The 15,457-nt window shown below is 45.6% G+C and overlaps 2 protein-coding genes across 2 annotated transcripts; both read left to right on the forward strand.

The window, feature by feature from the left end:
• Nucleotides 1–1,850: 1,850 nt before the first annotated feature.
• Nucleotides 1,851–14,894, forward strand: LOC139403932 (beta-1,3-galactosyltransferase 1-like). Its single transcript, XM_071147137.1, has 2 exons — nt 1,851–2,137; nt 13,626–14,894. The coding sequence occupies exons 1-2, from the start codon at nt 2,103–2,105 to the stop codon at nt 14,857–14,859; spliced, it is 1,269 nt and encodes a 422-aa protein (XP_071003238.1). The 5' UTR covers nt 1,851–2,102; the 3' UTR covers nt 14,860–14,894.
• On the forward strand, nt 5,044–6,485 carry LOC139403933 (beta-1,3-galactosyltransferase 1-like). Its single transcript, XM_071147139.1, has one exon. It carries the CDS (start codon nt 5,044–5,046, stop codon nt 6,301–6,303), a length of 1,260 nt encoding a protein of 419 aa, XP_071003240.1. The 3' UTR covers nt 6,304–6,485.
• Nucleotides 14,895–15,457: the final 563 nt, after the last annotated feature.

Below are 15,457 nucleotides of genomic sequence, written 5' to 3' on the forward strand. Positions count from 1 at the left end.
GGGCAGCCTGCCAGCAGAGTGCTCATGTTCTGTCTGCCCTCCACCATCACCTTAGAGGACAGCCTGCCAGCAGAGTGCTCATGATCTGTCTGCCCTCCACCATCACCTTAGAGGGCAGCCTGCCAGCAGAGTGCTCATGTTTTGTCTGCCCTCCACCATCACCTTAGAGGGCAGCCTGTCAGCAGAGTGCTCATGTTCTGTCTGCCCTCCACCATCACCTTAGAGGGCAGCCTGCCAGCAGAGTGCTCATGATCTGTCTGCCCTCCACCATCACCTTAGAGGGCAGCCTGCCAGCAGAGTGCTCATGTTCTGTCTGCCCTCCACCATCACCTTAGAGGGCAGCCTGCCAGCAGAGTGCTCATGATCTGTCTGCCCTCCACCATCACCTTAGAGGGCAGCCTGCCAGGAGAGTGCTCATGTTCTGTCTGCCCTCCACCATCACCTTAGAGGGCAGCCTGCCAGCAGAGTGCTCATGTTCTGTCTGCCCTCCACCATCACCTTAGAGGGCAGCCTGCCAGCAGAGTGCTCATGGACTGGAAGGGTAAAGGATCATCTGCTCTGCTCCTGCCTGATTAATAATTTCTCTGGTACTTAAAATAGTTACCAGAAATGATCAGGTAATACAATGTATATATTGTAAAGTGCTGCTTATGAGGGTATAGAATACTATAGAATCCTTCTAGAAACAGAACTGCACTTGAGTTGTTTGCTAGCAACTTAGCAGCACTTTGCTTATCTGCTTATCTTTTGCCTAATGGCTTCACGCACGTACGAACACGTGCGCACGCACGCACGCGCGCACACACACACACACACACACACACACACACACACACACACACACACACACACACACACACACACACACACACACACACACACACACACACACCTCTATAAGAGGAAGTATGAGACAAGGTCTCCCGTTGCAGTGAAAAATGAGATGAAGGTGTGGCCTTCCAGCAGGTAGAGACCAGGGCACCATGGTTACCTAGAAGGATTTACATGTTCCCCACGTCAGTGGAGTGGAGAGCTCTAGAGACAATACCATTGTTACAACACAGTAGGAAGCTATAGAGACGCACAGCTTGGGTACTAGTGGATTGGAATAAACTAAACTAAACCCCTCAAACTACTTCCTGGGAAACATGTTTTCTTGTGTCTTGACGTCCCACTGGTTAGCATGTGAAGCATACACACCTCAGACATAGAATATTCTGAGAAGTGCTGAGAGAATACATGATCAATCTGAAAACAGTGTGCCAGTATCATCAAAAACCGATCTTTATATACAGTACCAGGCAAACGTTTGGACACACCAACTCATTCAAGGGTTTTTCTTTATTTTTCACTATTTTCTACATTGTAGAATAATAGTGAAGACATCAAAACTATGAAATAACACATATGGAATTCTGTAGTAACCAAAAAAGTGTGAAACAAATCTAAATATATTTTAGATTCTTCAGAGTAGCCACCCTTTGCCTTGATGACAGCTCTGCACACTCTTGGTATTCTCTCAACCAGCTTCATGAGGTAGTCACCTGGAATGCATTTCAATTAACAGGTGTGCCTTGTTAAAAGTTAATTTGTGGAATTTCTTTCCTTCTTAATGCGTTTAAGCCAATCAGTTGTGTTGAGACAAGGTAGGGGTGGTATACAGAAGATAGCCCTATTTGGTAAAAGACCAAGGGTGTCGGGTGCCTTGTCCTCTATAGGGAGTAGGGAGCCTTGTAGGGAGTAGGGAGCCAGTTAAGCCACACCCTAACTAGTTGCACATTCACTTTACCCCAGGTGGGAACGGTTTTACTTATCATTTAGTCGCAGGAGAGTTAACAAACTGGAAATACTGGTGGAGCAGAAGCAACCTTTGGCCACGGCTGCCTTCTGCCATTACATGTAGTTGTTGTATGATACAACATTAATTGACTGAGGTTTGGACTACCTTACACCTGCCTACCTGCCTGCATGAGTATGAAACAACAAGAGTTGACCGAAGAGGGATTACTGAAACCTGCCTACCTGCCTGGCAGCCATCCCCAGCTAGATAGATCTCCTGCCTACCTGCCTGGCAGCCTTCCCCAGCTAGATAGATCTCCAACATGGTGGAAGATGGCACTAAGAAAGGAGGAAGAAGGTAGGTGTATTTTCATGTGTCATCCCATCTGTTTTTTTCTACCATAGTTTGACGAATTCAAATTCAAAAGTAACAAAACAGTCATACTGAAGGAATTCTATAGAACGTCACTGTACGCACGGAACGCAGGTGTTTTCACAGGAACTTAAGTTCACATGTAGGAGGATGCTTGGTTCTCAATGCTCAGCTCAGGTATTTTAACGTCCAACTAACTATCAGTCCAGGAGTCAAAATGCAACGTTGTTGATAATTGAGTCCCACTGAGACCAATATCTTCTTTTACAAGGAACTTCTACAAATCACATATTATTATTTTAATAAGAATCAAAGGAGAAGAAGGATATTAGACTTGTGAACATTAGAATTTAAAATACATCCCTGCTCTAGAAATAAATACAAGATAAATGTTACGATGTCAAATCACTATATAGCTGCATGGACATTTTCATACCAACATTTATAAACCAGCCTAGACTGCACTATAGCACCCTATTCCCTATATAGTGCACTACTTTTGACCAGAGTCCAATGTGTCACGATCTTCGTAAAAATAGTCGGACCAAAGCCCAGCGTACTTTGAGTTCCACATAATTTATTAAAGATGTGAAACTTAGAAAAAACAATAAAGGAACAGGGAAGACAATGCAGTGCTAACAGGCAACTAAACATAAACAATATCCCATAACCCACAGTTGGAGAAATGTAACTTAAGTATGATCCCCAATTAGAGACAACGATAACCAGCTGCCTCTAATTGGGAATCATACAAATCCCCAACATAGAAAATCAAACCTAGAACCCCACATAGAAAATCTAAACTAGAACAATCGCCTAGTCACGCCCTGACCTACTCTACCATAGAAAATATAAACTAGAACAAGCCCCCAGTCACGCCCTGACCTACTCTACCATAGAAAATATAAACTAGAACAAGCCCCCAGTCACGCCCTGACCTACTCTACCATAGAAAATATAAACTAGAACAATCCCCCAGTCACACCCTGACCTACTCTACCATAGAAAATATAAACTAGAACAACCCCCCCAGTCACGCCCTGACCTACTCTACCATAGAAAATATAAACTAGAACAAGCCCCCAGTCACGCCCTGACCTACTCTACCATAGAAAATATAAACTAGAACAACCCCCCAGTCACACCCTGACCTACTCTACCATAGAAAATATAAACTAGAACAACCCCCCCAGTCACGCCCTGACCTACTCTACCATAGAAAATATAAACTAGAACAATCCCCCAGTCACGCCCTGACCTACTCTACCATAGAAAATATAAACTAGAACAACCCCCCAGTCACACCCTGACCTACTCTACCATAGAAAATATAAACTAGAACAACCCCCAAGTCACGCCCTGACCTACTCTACCATAGAAAATATAAACTAGAACAACCCCCCCAGTCACGTCCTGACCTACTCTACCATAGAAAATATAAACTAGAACAACCCCCCAGTCACGCCCTGACCTACTCTACAATAGAAAATATAAACTAGAACAACCTTTCTAGGACGTGACACTATGTGAGGAAGGGATGGTCTCATGTTCCATCCATTCTTCTTTCCAAACAAACGTCAAGTCAAAAGATTGTGTATTTATTTAACCTGTATTTAACTAGGCAAGTCAGACAAGCACATTAATCAATGTATGAATATGTAGATATGTCACTAATATAATGCATATACAGTACTGTATGAATATCTAGATATGTCACTAATGTAATGCATATACAGTACTGTATGAATATGTAGATATGTCACTAATATAATGCATACACTGTATGAATATGTAGATATGTCACTAATATAATGCAAATACACTATGAATATGTAGATATGCCCTTAATATAATGCATGTACTGTATGAATATGTAGATATGTCACTAATATAATGCATGTACTGTATGAATATGTAGATATGCCCTTAATATAATGTATACACAGTATGCATATGTAGATATGCCACTAATATAATGCATGTACTGTATGAATATGTAGATATGTCACTAATATAATGTATACACAGTATGTCACTAATATAATGCATTGTCATGAACCGGCTCAAAGCCCGTAACAAAAGGGAGACAACGTGGAGATAAGGAATAACAAAATATATATTTACTAAATAAAGTAAACGAAGTACAATATACAGTGGTGTGTGTAATCAGTAATCAGTAGTGTAAGGGAGTGTTTTGCATGAATGTGATAATGCAGGGTGTTGAAAGGTGCCAAAGCAAACAACCAAAAACCACCAAGATACACAACAAAATCTATAAAGGTGTCTGCATGGAGAGAGTCTCTCCTCCATGACTGGGGAAGAGGTGTATTTATCCTGGGAGACACCGGGCACAGGTGTGTCTACATGGAGAGAGTCTCTCCTCCATGACTGGGGAAGAGGTGTATTTATCCTGGGAGACACCGGGCACAGGTGTGTCTACATGGAGAGAGTCTCCTCCATGACTGGGGAAGAGGTGTATTTATCCTGGGAGACACCGGGCACAGGTGTGTCTGCATGGAGAGAGTCTCCTCCATGAATGGGGAAGTGGTGTATTTATCCTGGGAGACACCGGGCCCAGGTGTTTCACATGTAGCTGACGACCCTCCCAACTCCGCACACAGGCATCCTAATAAGGAAACAAGAACAAAGAGAGAATACGGCAGACAGAGTGGGAGGGTCGTCACATGCATATACTGTATGAATATGTAGATATGCCACTATTATAATGCATATACTGTATGAATATGTAGATATGCCACTATTATAATGCATATACTGTATGAATATGTAGATATGCCACTATTATAATGCATATACTGTATGAATATGTAGATATGCCACTATTATCTCTCTCTCTCTCTCTCTCTCTCTCTCTCTCTCTCAGTAAAGAGATGGCTGAAGGCAGGAGATACTGTGGGTGGTCCCGTTTCCGTTGGTGTTTTCTCATCCTGCTCCTCATAGCAACGGTCTTCTTCTACTTCGGCGATCGGTCAGTAGAGTGGGTCCCTTCACTAGACAGGGCGTCAAAATGGTGGGCGGAATTGCGTGGCGGTTCAGTCAGCAGATCTGGTTCTACCAACACCAGTAGCGAAGCAGTTTCTATCAACTCCACTAGTTTTCCCATAGACGCTCATGAAACTGCGTCTGCCAATTCAACAGATCGTCAGACTTCACTTATCCACTCTACTCAACAGGCCATCGAACTCAACACAACACATCATGAAACTAGTTCCATCACCTCTGCACTGACCATCATCACTAATCTGATCACAGAGGTCAAGGCAGTTCTGGCCACTCCTCCTCCGTATGTGTCCCCAGGACCGTACCATGTAGAATACCCATCAGAGTACATCTTCATCCTGGATGAGCCAGAGAAATGCCGGGAGCAGAAACCCTTCCTGGTTCTGATGGTGCCAGTGGCGCCCTATAACAGGGACGCTCGTGAGGCCGTCCGCAGGACTTGGGGCAGTGAGAGGCAGGTACTGGGCAGAGAGGTCCGTCTGTTCTTCCTGCTGGGACTGCCCAGTGGAGAGGAGACAGAGCAGCTCCAGGAGAAGGTGCTGCAGGAGAGCAAAGAGCACCAGGATCTGCTGCAGAGCGACTTCATAGACAGCTACAAAAACCTGACCATCAAGACCATGGTGATGATGGAGTGGCTGAGCTCTCGCTGCCCCAACGCCTCCTACGCCATGAAGATCGACTCAGACATGTTCCTCAACGTGAACACCTTGGTCAACATGCTGCTTCACGCTCCAACGCAGAACTACCAGACTGGACTAGTGGCCCAATGGGCCGCTGTTCTAAGAGACCGTAACTCGAAATGGTACCTTCCAAAGGAGGTGTTTCCTGAACCGGTATACCCACCTTATGCTCTGGGCCTGGGCTATGTCTTCACCTTAGACCTCCCCAGGAAGCTGGTGGAGGCGTCCAGGCATGTTAAAGCCGTCTACATAGAGGATGTGTATCTGGGACTGTGTATGAGACACCTGGGCATCCGGCCTACTGACCCCCCCAGTGGAAACCTCTTCCAGGTTTTCCCTGTGGCTTATGACCGCTGCACTTACTCACGGCTGATAGCCACCACCACACACAGTATCACTCACCAGGTCAACGCATGGACAGACCTACACAAACCTGGTCCTCCCTGCTGATCTCATACAGTAACAGACTGACTGATGTACCAATCACTTCCTCGTTGTTTGTTCATACACTAACTAACTAACAAACAAAAAACAAAGAACGTGACGAGGGGATGGGGAAAGGATATACAACATTTCTGGAGAGATCTGAAAATATCTGTGCAGCAACTCTCCCCATTCAACTTGACAGACCTTGAGAGAGAGAAACTCCCCAAATACAGGTGTGCCAAGCTTGTTGCGTCATACCCAAGAAGACTCAAGGCTGTAATCACTGCCAAAGGTGCTTCAACAAAGTACATAGTTAAGGGTCTGAATACTTTCCAAAGGCACTGTATACCTCGGTGAAGAACATTAACACCCTGAATGACCAGGTTCTTCACGCTACGTCCTTTGGGAGAATGTTGTTTTTCTCTGAACCGAGGCAGACACCTTGCTACACCGGTTTTTTGATTCCTAAGGCTTTTTTTAAACAAAGACTGAGAGCAGCAGTTATCTGTCTCACGTGGACATGGTGATGGACTGGACAGGACTAAGAAATGGATGCAATGGGTTGGGTCTGTCTGTGGTGAATGTGTGTACTACACTGAAGCAGCAGAAACCCAGAACAAGTTAAACAGGTTTATCGTAATAGAGACTAGTTGGCAGTGTTTAGACAGGCAGCCCAATTCTGATCTTTATTCCCCCTAATTGTTCATTTGACCAATCACATCTCTTTCAGAGCTGATGTGATGGTGAAAAGTCTAAACACAGCCGCTGCACTGCACTTAATCATCAGCTTTGCCCCTTTTTCCAGAGCAAACTGTAACAGGTTCATTTGACCCAGCTTCTCACAACAGGAAAAAGAATACTGGAGCAACAGGAAATGCAGATTATAATGAACAACTTGTTTGGTTGTTGTAGGGGTTTATAAACAGGTGTTCTACTCCGCTAGCCAGAACATCCCCCTAACCAGGTGTTCTACTCCGCTAGCCAGAACATCCCCCTAACCAGGTGTTCTACTCTGCTAGCCAGTACCTCCCCCTAACCAGGTGTTCTACTCTGCTAGCCAGAACATCCCCCTAACCAGGTGTTCTACTCTGCTAGCCAGCACCTCCCATAACCAGGTGTTCTACTCTGCTAGCCAGTACCTCCCCCTAACCAGGTGTTCTACTCTGCTAGCCAGTACATCCCCCTAACCAGGTGTTCTACTCTGCTAGCCAGTACATCCCCCTAACCAGGTGTTCTACTCTGCTAGCCAGTACCTCCCCCTAACCAGGTGTTCTACTCTGCTATAGCCAGCACCTCCCCTAACCAGGTGTTCTACTCTGCTAGCCAGCCACTCCCCTAACCAGGTGTTCTACTCTGCTAGCCAGCACCTCCCCTAACCAGGTGTTCTACTCTGCTAGCCAGCACCTCCCTTAACCAGGTGTTCTACTCTGCTAGCCAGCATCTCCCCTAACCCGGTGTTCTACTCTGCTAGCCAGCACCTCCCCCTAACCAGGTGTTCTACTCTGCTATCCAGCACCTGCCCTAACCAGGTGTTCTACTCTGCTAGCCAGCACCTCCCCTACTCCCCTAACCAGGTGTTCTACTCCGCTAGCCCAGTACCTCCACTAACCAGGTCTTCTACTCCGCTAGCCCAGTACCCCCCCTAACCAGGTGTTCTACTCCACTAGCCCAGTACCTCCCCTAACCAGGTCTTCTACTCCGCTAGCCAGCACCTCCCCTAACCAGGTCTTCTACTCCGCTAGCCAGCACCTCCCCTAACCAGGTGTTCTACTCTGCTAACCAGCACCTCCCTTAATCAGGTGTTCTACTCTGCTAGCCAGCACCTCCCCTAACCAGGTGTTCTACTCTGCTATAGCCAGCACCTCCCCTAACCCGGTGTTCTACTCTGCTAGCCAGCACCTCCCCCTAACCAGGTGTTCTACTCTGCTATCCAGCACCTGCCCTAACCAGGTGTTCTACTCTGCTAGCCAGCACCTCCCCTAACCAGGTGTTCTACTCCGCTAGCCCAGTACCTCCACTAACCAGGTCTTCTACTCCGCTAGCCCAGTACCCCCCCCTAACCAGGTGTTCTACTCCACTAGCCCAGTACCTCCCCTAACCAGGTCTTCTACTCCGCTAGCCAGCACCTCCCCTAACCAGGTCTTCTACTCCGCTAGCCAGCACCTCCCCTAACCAGGTGTTCTACTCCACTAGCCCAGTACCTCCCCTAACCAGGTCTTCTACTCCGCTAGCCAGCACCTCCCCTAACCAGGTCTTCTACTCCGCTAGCCAGCACCTCCCCTAACCAGGTCTTCTACTCCGCTAGCCCAGTACCTCCCTTAAACAGGTGTGTGTTTCTCTTTCGCCTCCAGATACAATTGTTAATAGAATCATTGGAGGGCTCACAGTATATAATTTACCTCGTTAGGATTTAAGATGGACAACACTGGGAGAGCAAGTTACAACAGGACAGCAGATTGAACCACTAAAATAGACTGAAGTAACCATTTACTATGACGTATCCATAACGCATTCATCACACTATAAACATTTAATGAGCGGATTGTAACCAGTGGCAACCGCATTGTTAAAGGTCAATAAAATATATTTATATCTTATCTAATAGCGTAACCATGTCATGATTTGCAATCGCTTTAGATATCTTAATAAATGCGGTATTACAATGACAGCGCAGTGTGAACATCAATGTCATGTTATACTTACTGAGACACCTAGTGGAGACATAACAGCATGACTAAGGAGTTCATTCACTTACACACAGACACACAGCTTGACTCGGGAGCGCTGTAACGGCACATTTTGGGGGGGATTGGGTACTGGCTCCTCTTCCTCTATAAAACATAGACAGAACAGTAATGAAGACAGGCAGACACTGCTTCCCCAATAGAAATACTCAGTCCCACTTGTCATGGCGACTTCGGCTAGCTCAGCTCATGCATAGAAACACGTCTTCGGGTCAAATGGTCGTGTCGCGCCGAACTGCGATTGTGCAGACCGTCACACCAGAGGTACTCCTTCGATATCAAGTTGTTCTGGACGAAAACGTGTCAGATTGTCACTTTCACAAGGTTGGAGTAATAAAATGTTCAACTACTGAAGACACCTGTTAATTGAAATGCATTCCAGGTGACTACCTCATGAAGCTGGTTGAGAGAATGCCAAGCGTCTGCAAAGCCGTCATCAAATCAAATCAAAGGGTGGCTACTTTGAAGAATATCAAACATAAAATATATTTTGATTTATTTAACACTTTTTTGGTTACTACATGATTCCATATGTGTTATTTCATAGTTTTGATGTCTTCACTATTATTCTACAATGTAGAAAATAATACAAATAAAAACCCTGGAATGAGTCGGTGTTCTAAACCTTCTGACTGGTTCACTGAACAAATTAGTGCAACAACTTCAAAGGCTGTATTGAGTTACATAAGTTAAGGGAATCAGTCAATTGAAATGAATACAATAAAATGTTATTGGTCACATGCACATGGTTAGCAGATGTTATTGGTCACATGGTTAGAAGATGTTATTGGTCACATGGTTAGAAGATGTTATTGGTCACATGGTTAGTAGATGTTATTGGTCACATACACATGGTTAGCAAATGGTATTGGTCACATGGTTAGCAGATGTTATTGGTCACATGGTTAGCAGATGTTATTGGTCACATGGTTAGCAGATGTTATTGGTCACATGGTTAGCAGATGTTATTGGTCACATGGTTAGCAGATGTTATTGGTCACATGGTTAGCAGATGTTATTGGTCACATGGTTAACAGATGGTATTGATCACATGGTTAGCAGATGTTATTGGTCACATGGTTAACAGATGGTATTGGTCACATGGTTAACAGATGGTATTGGTCACATGGTTAACAGATGGTATTGGTCACATGGTTAACAGATGGTATTGGTCACATACACGTAATACACACAAATCTAAGTAAAGGGATGGAATAAGAATATATAAATATATGGATGAGCGATGACCTAGCGCCATAGGCAAGAAATCAGCCTATTGAAACAAATTCATTAGGCCTTTAACTATGGCCGTCACATGACTGAGAATACAGGTCATCTGTTGGTCACAGACACCTAAACAAAAGTGGGGCATGGATCAGAAAACCAGTCAGCATCTGGTGTGACCGCCATTTGTCTCATGCAGCGCGACACATCTCCTTTGCATAAAGTTGATGAGGCTGTTGATTGTGGCCTGTTGAATGTTGTCCCACTCCTCTTTAATGGCTGTGTGAAGTTGCTGGATATTGGTGGGAACTGGACCATGATGTCGTACACGTCGATCCAGCAGGAAGGTGTCCATACTAACGCTTCTTATGCAGCTCAACCAGCGCCATGAGCCACTCACTCACCAAGCCAATCGACCCACGCCCATCGACCCACGCCCATCGACCCACGCCCATCGACCCACGCCCATCGACCCACGCCCATCGACCCAAGGTTCCACCATGCCTCTGGACTGCATGACTTCTACCTGAAAAACAAAAACACAGGGGTTTAAATATAACACAGTTTGAATCGCATGATCCAACAATTATCCAATAGAAAGACTTGATTTGTTAAACATGCAAATCGGTCACACCTGTGACAGGTACATCCCTCGTTACAAAGGGATATAACACAGGTGTGTCCACTCAGAAACAATTGAACATGAGTTGGGCTCACACCATAGAGACAGTTAGAGGATGCAACCTTGTATCTGTCCCATTCTGGCGTCTGTGAGAACATGGGCAGCGCCATCGAAGCCATCTCCATACTGAAGTATTCAATTATCCTCTTCTGTTACTTCTATGAGTTGGTTAACAAACTGAAAGGGTTTGTACTGCCCCCTGGAGGTTGTTGACTGAACATGTATAAAGCCAAGCTTGGTGATTTACTGCCAGCTGTAGTGATGGAATGTTTGCTGGTTCCTCCTGCTGACCTGTGATGGAATTATATGATTCTTCCTTAATTAACCCATTGGAAATTACACCTAGTTGACAACTTCAAAATGGTGAAAGTCCTCAATGGCGCTGCCCATGCTAAAAATTGAGGTTTTGGGTCACTAGAGTGCTCTATCTATGTCTATGGTTCACACACACATAAAGGGGCAGGTGAACAGCATGAAATTGACACATCGTATACAAACCATATTAACTCCCCCCCTTTGCTACATATGACACACTTATTCATTGTATGACAGAAGAGTTGACCAAGGGGGAATTACCTAAACCTGACAGCCATCCCCAGCTAGATAGATCTCCTGCCTACCTGCCTGGCAGCCACCCCCAGCTAGATAGATCTCCAACATGGTGGAAGATGGCAGTAAGAAAGGAGGAAGAAGGTAGGTGTATTTTCATGTTTCGTCCCATCTGTTTTTTTACTATAGTTTGATGTATTCAAAGTCATACAATTATGGAGTTCTGAGTGAGGTGTTCAATCTATGTTGATGACTAGCCTTATGAAGAGGAACCTCTGGCAGAACTAAAGTTTGTCTGAGGTGGTGCTCCTTCTACTGTTCAGTGCCCGAGGAGGTGGCGCTCCTGTTCAGTGCCCGAGGAGGTGGCGCTCCTGTTCAGTGCCCGAGGAGGTGGCGCTCCTGTTCAGTGCCCGAGGAGGTGGCGCTCCTGTTCAGTGCCCGAGGAGGTGGCGCTCCTGTTCAGTGCCCGAGGAGGTGGCGCTCCTGTTCAGTGCCCGAGGAGGTGGCGCTCCTGTTCAGTGCCCGAGGAGGTGGCGCTCCTGTTCAGTGCCCGAGGAGGTGGCGCTCCTGTTCAGTGCCCGAGGAGGTGGCGCTCCTGTTCAGTGCCCGAGGAGGTGGCGCTCCTGTTCAGTGCAATGTATACTCTGCCACCTTAGAATATGTGAACCACTATAAATACCTAGGTGTCTGGTTAGACCGTAAACTCTCCTTCCAGACCCACATTAAGCATCTCCATTCCAAAATTAAATCTAGAATTGGCTTCCTATTTCGCAAAAAAAACATCATGCTGCCAAACATATCCTCGTAAAACTGACTATCCTACCGATCCTTGACTTCAGCGATGTCATTTACAAAATAGCCTCCAACACTCTACTCAGAAAATTGGATGCAGTCAATCACAGTGCCATCCGTTTTGTCACTAAAGCCCCATATACTACCCACCACTGCGACCTGTATGCTCTCATTGGCTGGCCCTCTCTTCATATTTGTCGCCAAACCCACTGGCTCCAGGTCATCTACAAGTCTTTGCTAGGTAAAGTCCCGCCTTATCTCAGCTCACTGGTCACCCTAGCAACACCCACCCGTAGCACGTGCTCCCGCAGGTATATTTCACTGGTCATCCCCAAAGCCCACTCCTCCTTTGGCTGCCTTTCCTTCCAGTTCTCTGCTGCCAATGACTGGAACGAATTGCAAAAATCACTGAAGCTGGAGATCCATATCTCCCTCACTAACGTTAAGCATCAGCTGTCAGAGCAGCTCACAGATCATTGCACCTGTACATAGCCCATCTGTAAATAGCCCATCCAACTACCTCATCCCAATATTGTATTTATTTATTTATCTTGCTCCTTTGCACCCCAGTATCTCTGCTTGAACATTCATCTTCTGCACATCTATCACTCCAGTGTTTAATTGCTAAATGGTAATTACTTCTCCACTACGGCCTATTTATTGCCTTACCTCCCTTATCTTACCTCATTTGCACAAACTGTATATAGACTTTCTCTATTGTATTATTGACTGTATGTTTGTTTACTCTATGTGTAACTCTGTTTGTGCAGCTTTGCTTTATCTTGGCCAGGTCGCATTTGTAAATGAGAACTTGTTCTCAACTAGACTACCAGGTTAAATAAAAGGTGAAATAAAAAAAGTTATCTAAAAAAATCTTAGAGTATCTGTGTCTTCTCTCATTGGTCGAGACGGGTGGGTGAACACTCCCGAAGAGCTGCACCTCATTTGAGACGGGTGGGTGAACACTCCCGAAGAGCTGCACCTCATTTGAGACGGGTGGGTGAACACCCCAAAGAGCTGCACCTCATCTGCTTGACTCAGAACTCAAGCATGGCTTTGAGTGCCACTCTCCTATCTAGATCAATGAGAGAAGACCAATGTATGTGATCACATGCAAATCAGAAGTCTGTTCTGACGTTTAGTTTTAACATCAAACTAAATATCATTCCAGAAGTTAAAATGGCACCATTGTTGAGTCTATGGCTAGAAATCAAATCAGAACGTCCTAATCTATTAGATAACTGTTAATATATATCATTTTTTGAAGACTGCAATGCCACAGAAACATAATGATGGTGAGTTTTTTTTCATACATCTCAAGGATGACTAAACCATTTATGTTTCTCTCCTCCCAGTCAGAAGATGGCGGAAGGTGGGAGACGCTGCTGCTGGTCCGGTTTTCGTTGCCGTTTCCTCATCCTGCTCGTCACCGTGGCGGCCATCTTGTTCTTCACCAACCACCAGTCAGCAGAGTGTGTCCCAAGATGGTGGGCAGAATACCACGGTCGTTCAGTCAACACCAGTAGCGAAGCAGTTCCTCTCAACACCACTGATTTGACCATAGACGCTCATGAAACTGCGTCTGCCAATTCAACAGATCGTCAGACTTCACGTATCCACTCTACTCAACAGGCCATCGAACTCAACACAACACATCATGAAACTAGTTCCATCACCTCTGCACTGACCATCATCACTAATCTGATCACAGAGGTCAAGGCAGTTCTGGCCACTCCTCCTCCGTATGTGTCCCCAGGACCGTACCATGTAGAATACCCATCAGAGTACATCTTCATCCTGGATGAGCCAGAGAAATGCCGGGAGCAGAAACCCTTCCTGGTTCTGATGGTGCCAGTGGTGCCCTATAACAGGGACGCTCGTGAGGCCGTCCGCAGGACTTGGGGCAGTGAGAGGCAGGTACTGGGCAGAGAGGTCCGTCTGTTCTTCCTGCTGGGACTGCCCAGTGGAGAGGAGACAGAGCAGCTCCAGGAGAAGGTGCTGCAGGAGAGCAAAGAGCACCAGGATCTGCTGCAGAGCGACTTCATAGACAGCTACAAAAACCTGACCATCAAGACCATGGTGATGATGGAGTGGCTGAGCTCTCGCTGCCCCAACGCCTCCTACGCCATGAAGATCGACTCAGACATGTTCCTCAACGTGAACACCTTGGTCAACATGCTGCTTCATGCTCCAAAGCAGAATTACATGACTGGACTAGTGGCCCAACGGGGCGCTGTTCTAAGAGACCGTAACTCCAAATGGTACCTTCCAAAGGAGGTGTTTCCTGAACCGGTATACCCACCTTATGCTCTGGGCCTGGGCTATGTCTTCACCTTAGACCTCCCCAGGAAGCTGGTGGAGGCGTCCAGGCATGTTAAAGCCGTCTACATAGAGGATGTGTATCTGGGACTGTGTATGAGACACCTGGGCATCCGGCCTACTGCCCCTCCCAGTGGAAACCTCTTCCATGTTTTCCCTGTGGCTTATGACCGCTGCACCTACTCACGGCTGATAGCCACCACCACACACAGTATCACTCACCAGGTCAACGCATGGACAGACCTACACAAACCTGGTCCTCCCTGCTGATCTCATACAGTAACAGACTGACTGATGTACCAATCACTTCCTTAGTTTTTTTGTTCTTGCCAACGATGTAAATCTGGTGAATTTGTAAATTATTTCCACTTTGATTAAATCGTTTAATAATCATGATGATGTTACTGAATTTGGATTAGACACACTTCCCGTCTTATATCCTTTTGGGTGGTGGGTGTTACTGCCCCCCCCCCCCCCCCCCCCCCCCAAAAAAAACATATCTACATTGGAGAACAAGTTATTATACTGAAACTTGACCACAATAAATGTACAGAGGTACAATTGTGTGTTATTTTTCTACTTTATTTGAATATTGTTTTTTATTTCATGGTCTAATCTAACTGTACTTAATGAGTCATTTACAACTTGAGTAGTTCTCTCATTATTATTATTACAATGATCTATCCATGCTCATTGTTATGTATGTTCAGTAGAAGGTTTACAAGATTATACGGTTTATGTGTATAAGGCATGTGAATTAGTTTTTTGAGAAGCTAGCTGGGGGACCAGCGCTGGTTTAGTTCTGGGTTCAGAGATGATTTAAATGATAATGCCCAAGGATATATTGACATGGGTGTTGTTAGGCCAA

Source organism: Oncorhynchus clarkii, unplaced genomic scaffold, assembly GCF_045791955.1.
Source record: "Oncorhynchus clarkii lewisi isolate Uvic-CL-2024 unplaced genomic scaffold, UVic_Ocla_1.0 unplaced_contig_8727_pilon_pilon, whole genome shotgun sequence".
In the NCBI taxonomy this organism is placed as follows: Eukaryota; Metazoa; Chordata; class Actinopteri; order Salmoniformes; family Salmonidae; genus Oncorhynchus; species Oncorhynchus clarkii.

Bases quoted from the DNA above. Each gene is read 5' to 3' on its own strand.
- LOC139403932 (XM_071147137.1), top strand. From the start codon at position 2,103: ATGGTGGAAGATGGCACTAAGAAAGGAGGAAGAAG. The intron at 2,138-13,625 runs GTAGGTGTATTT...CTCTCCTCCCAG, and splicing joins ACTAAGAAAGGAGGAAGAAG to TCAGAAGATGGCGGAAGGTG.
- LOC139403933 (XM_071147139.1), top strand. From the start codon at position 5,044: ATGGCTGAAGGCAGGAGATACTGTGGGTGGTCCCGTTTCCGTTGGTGT.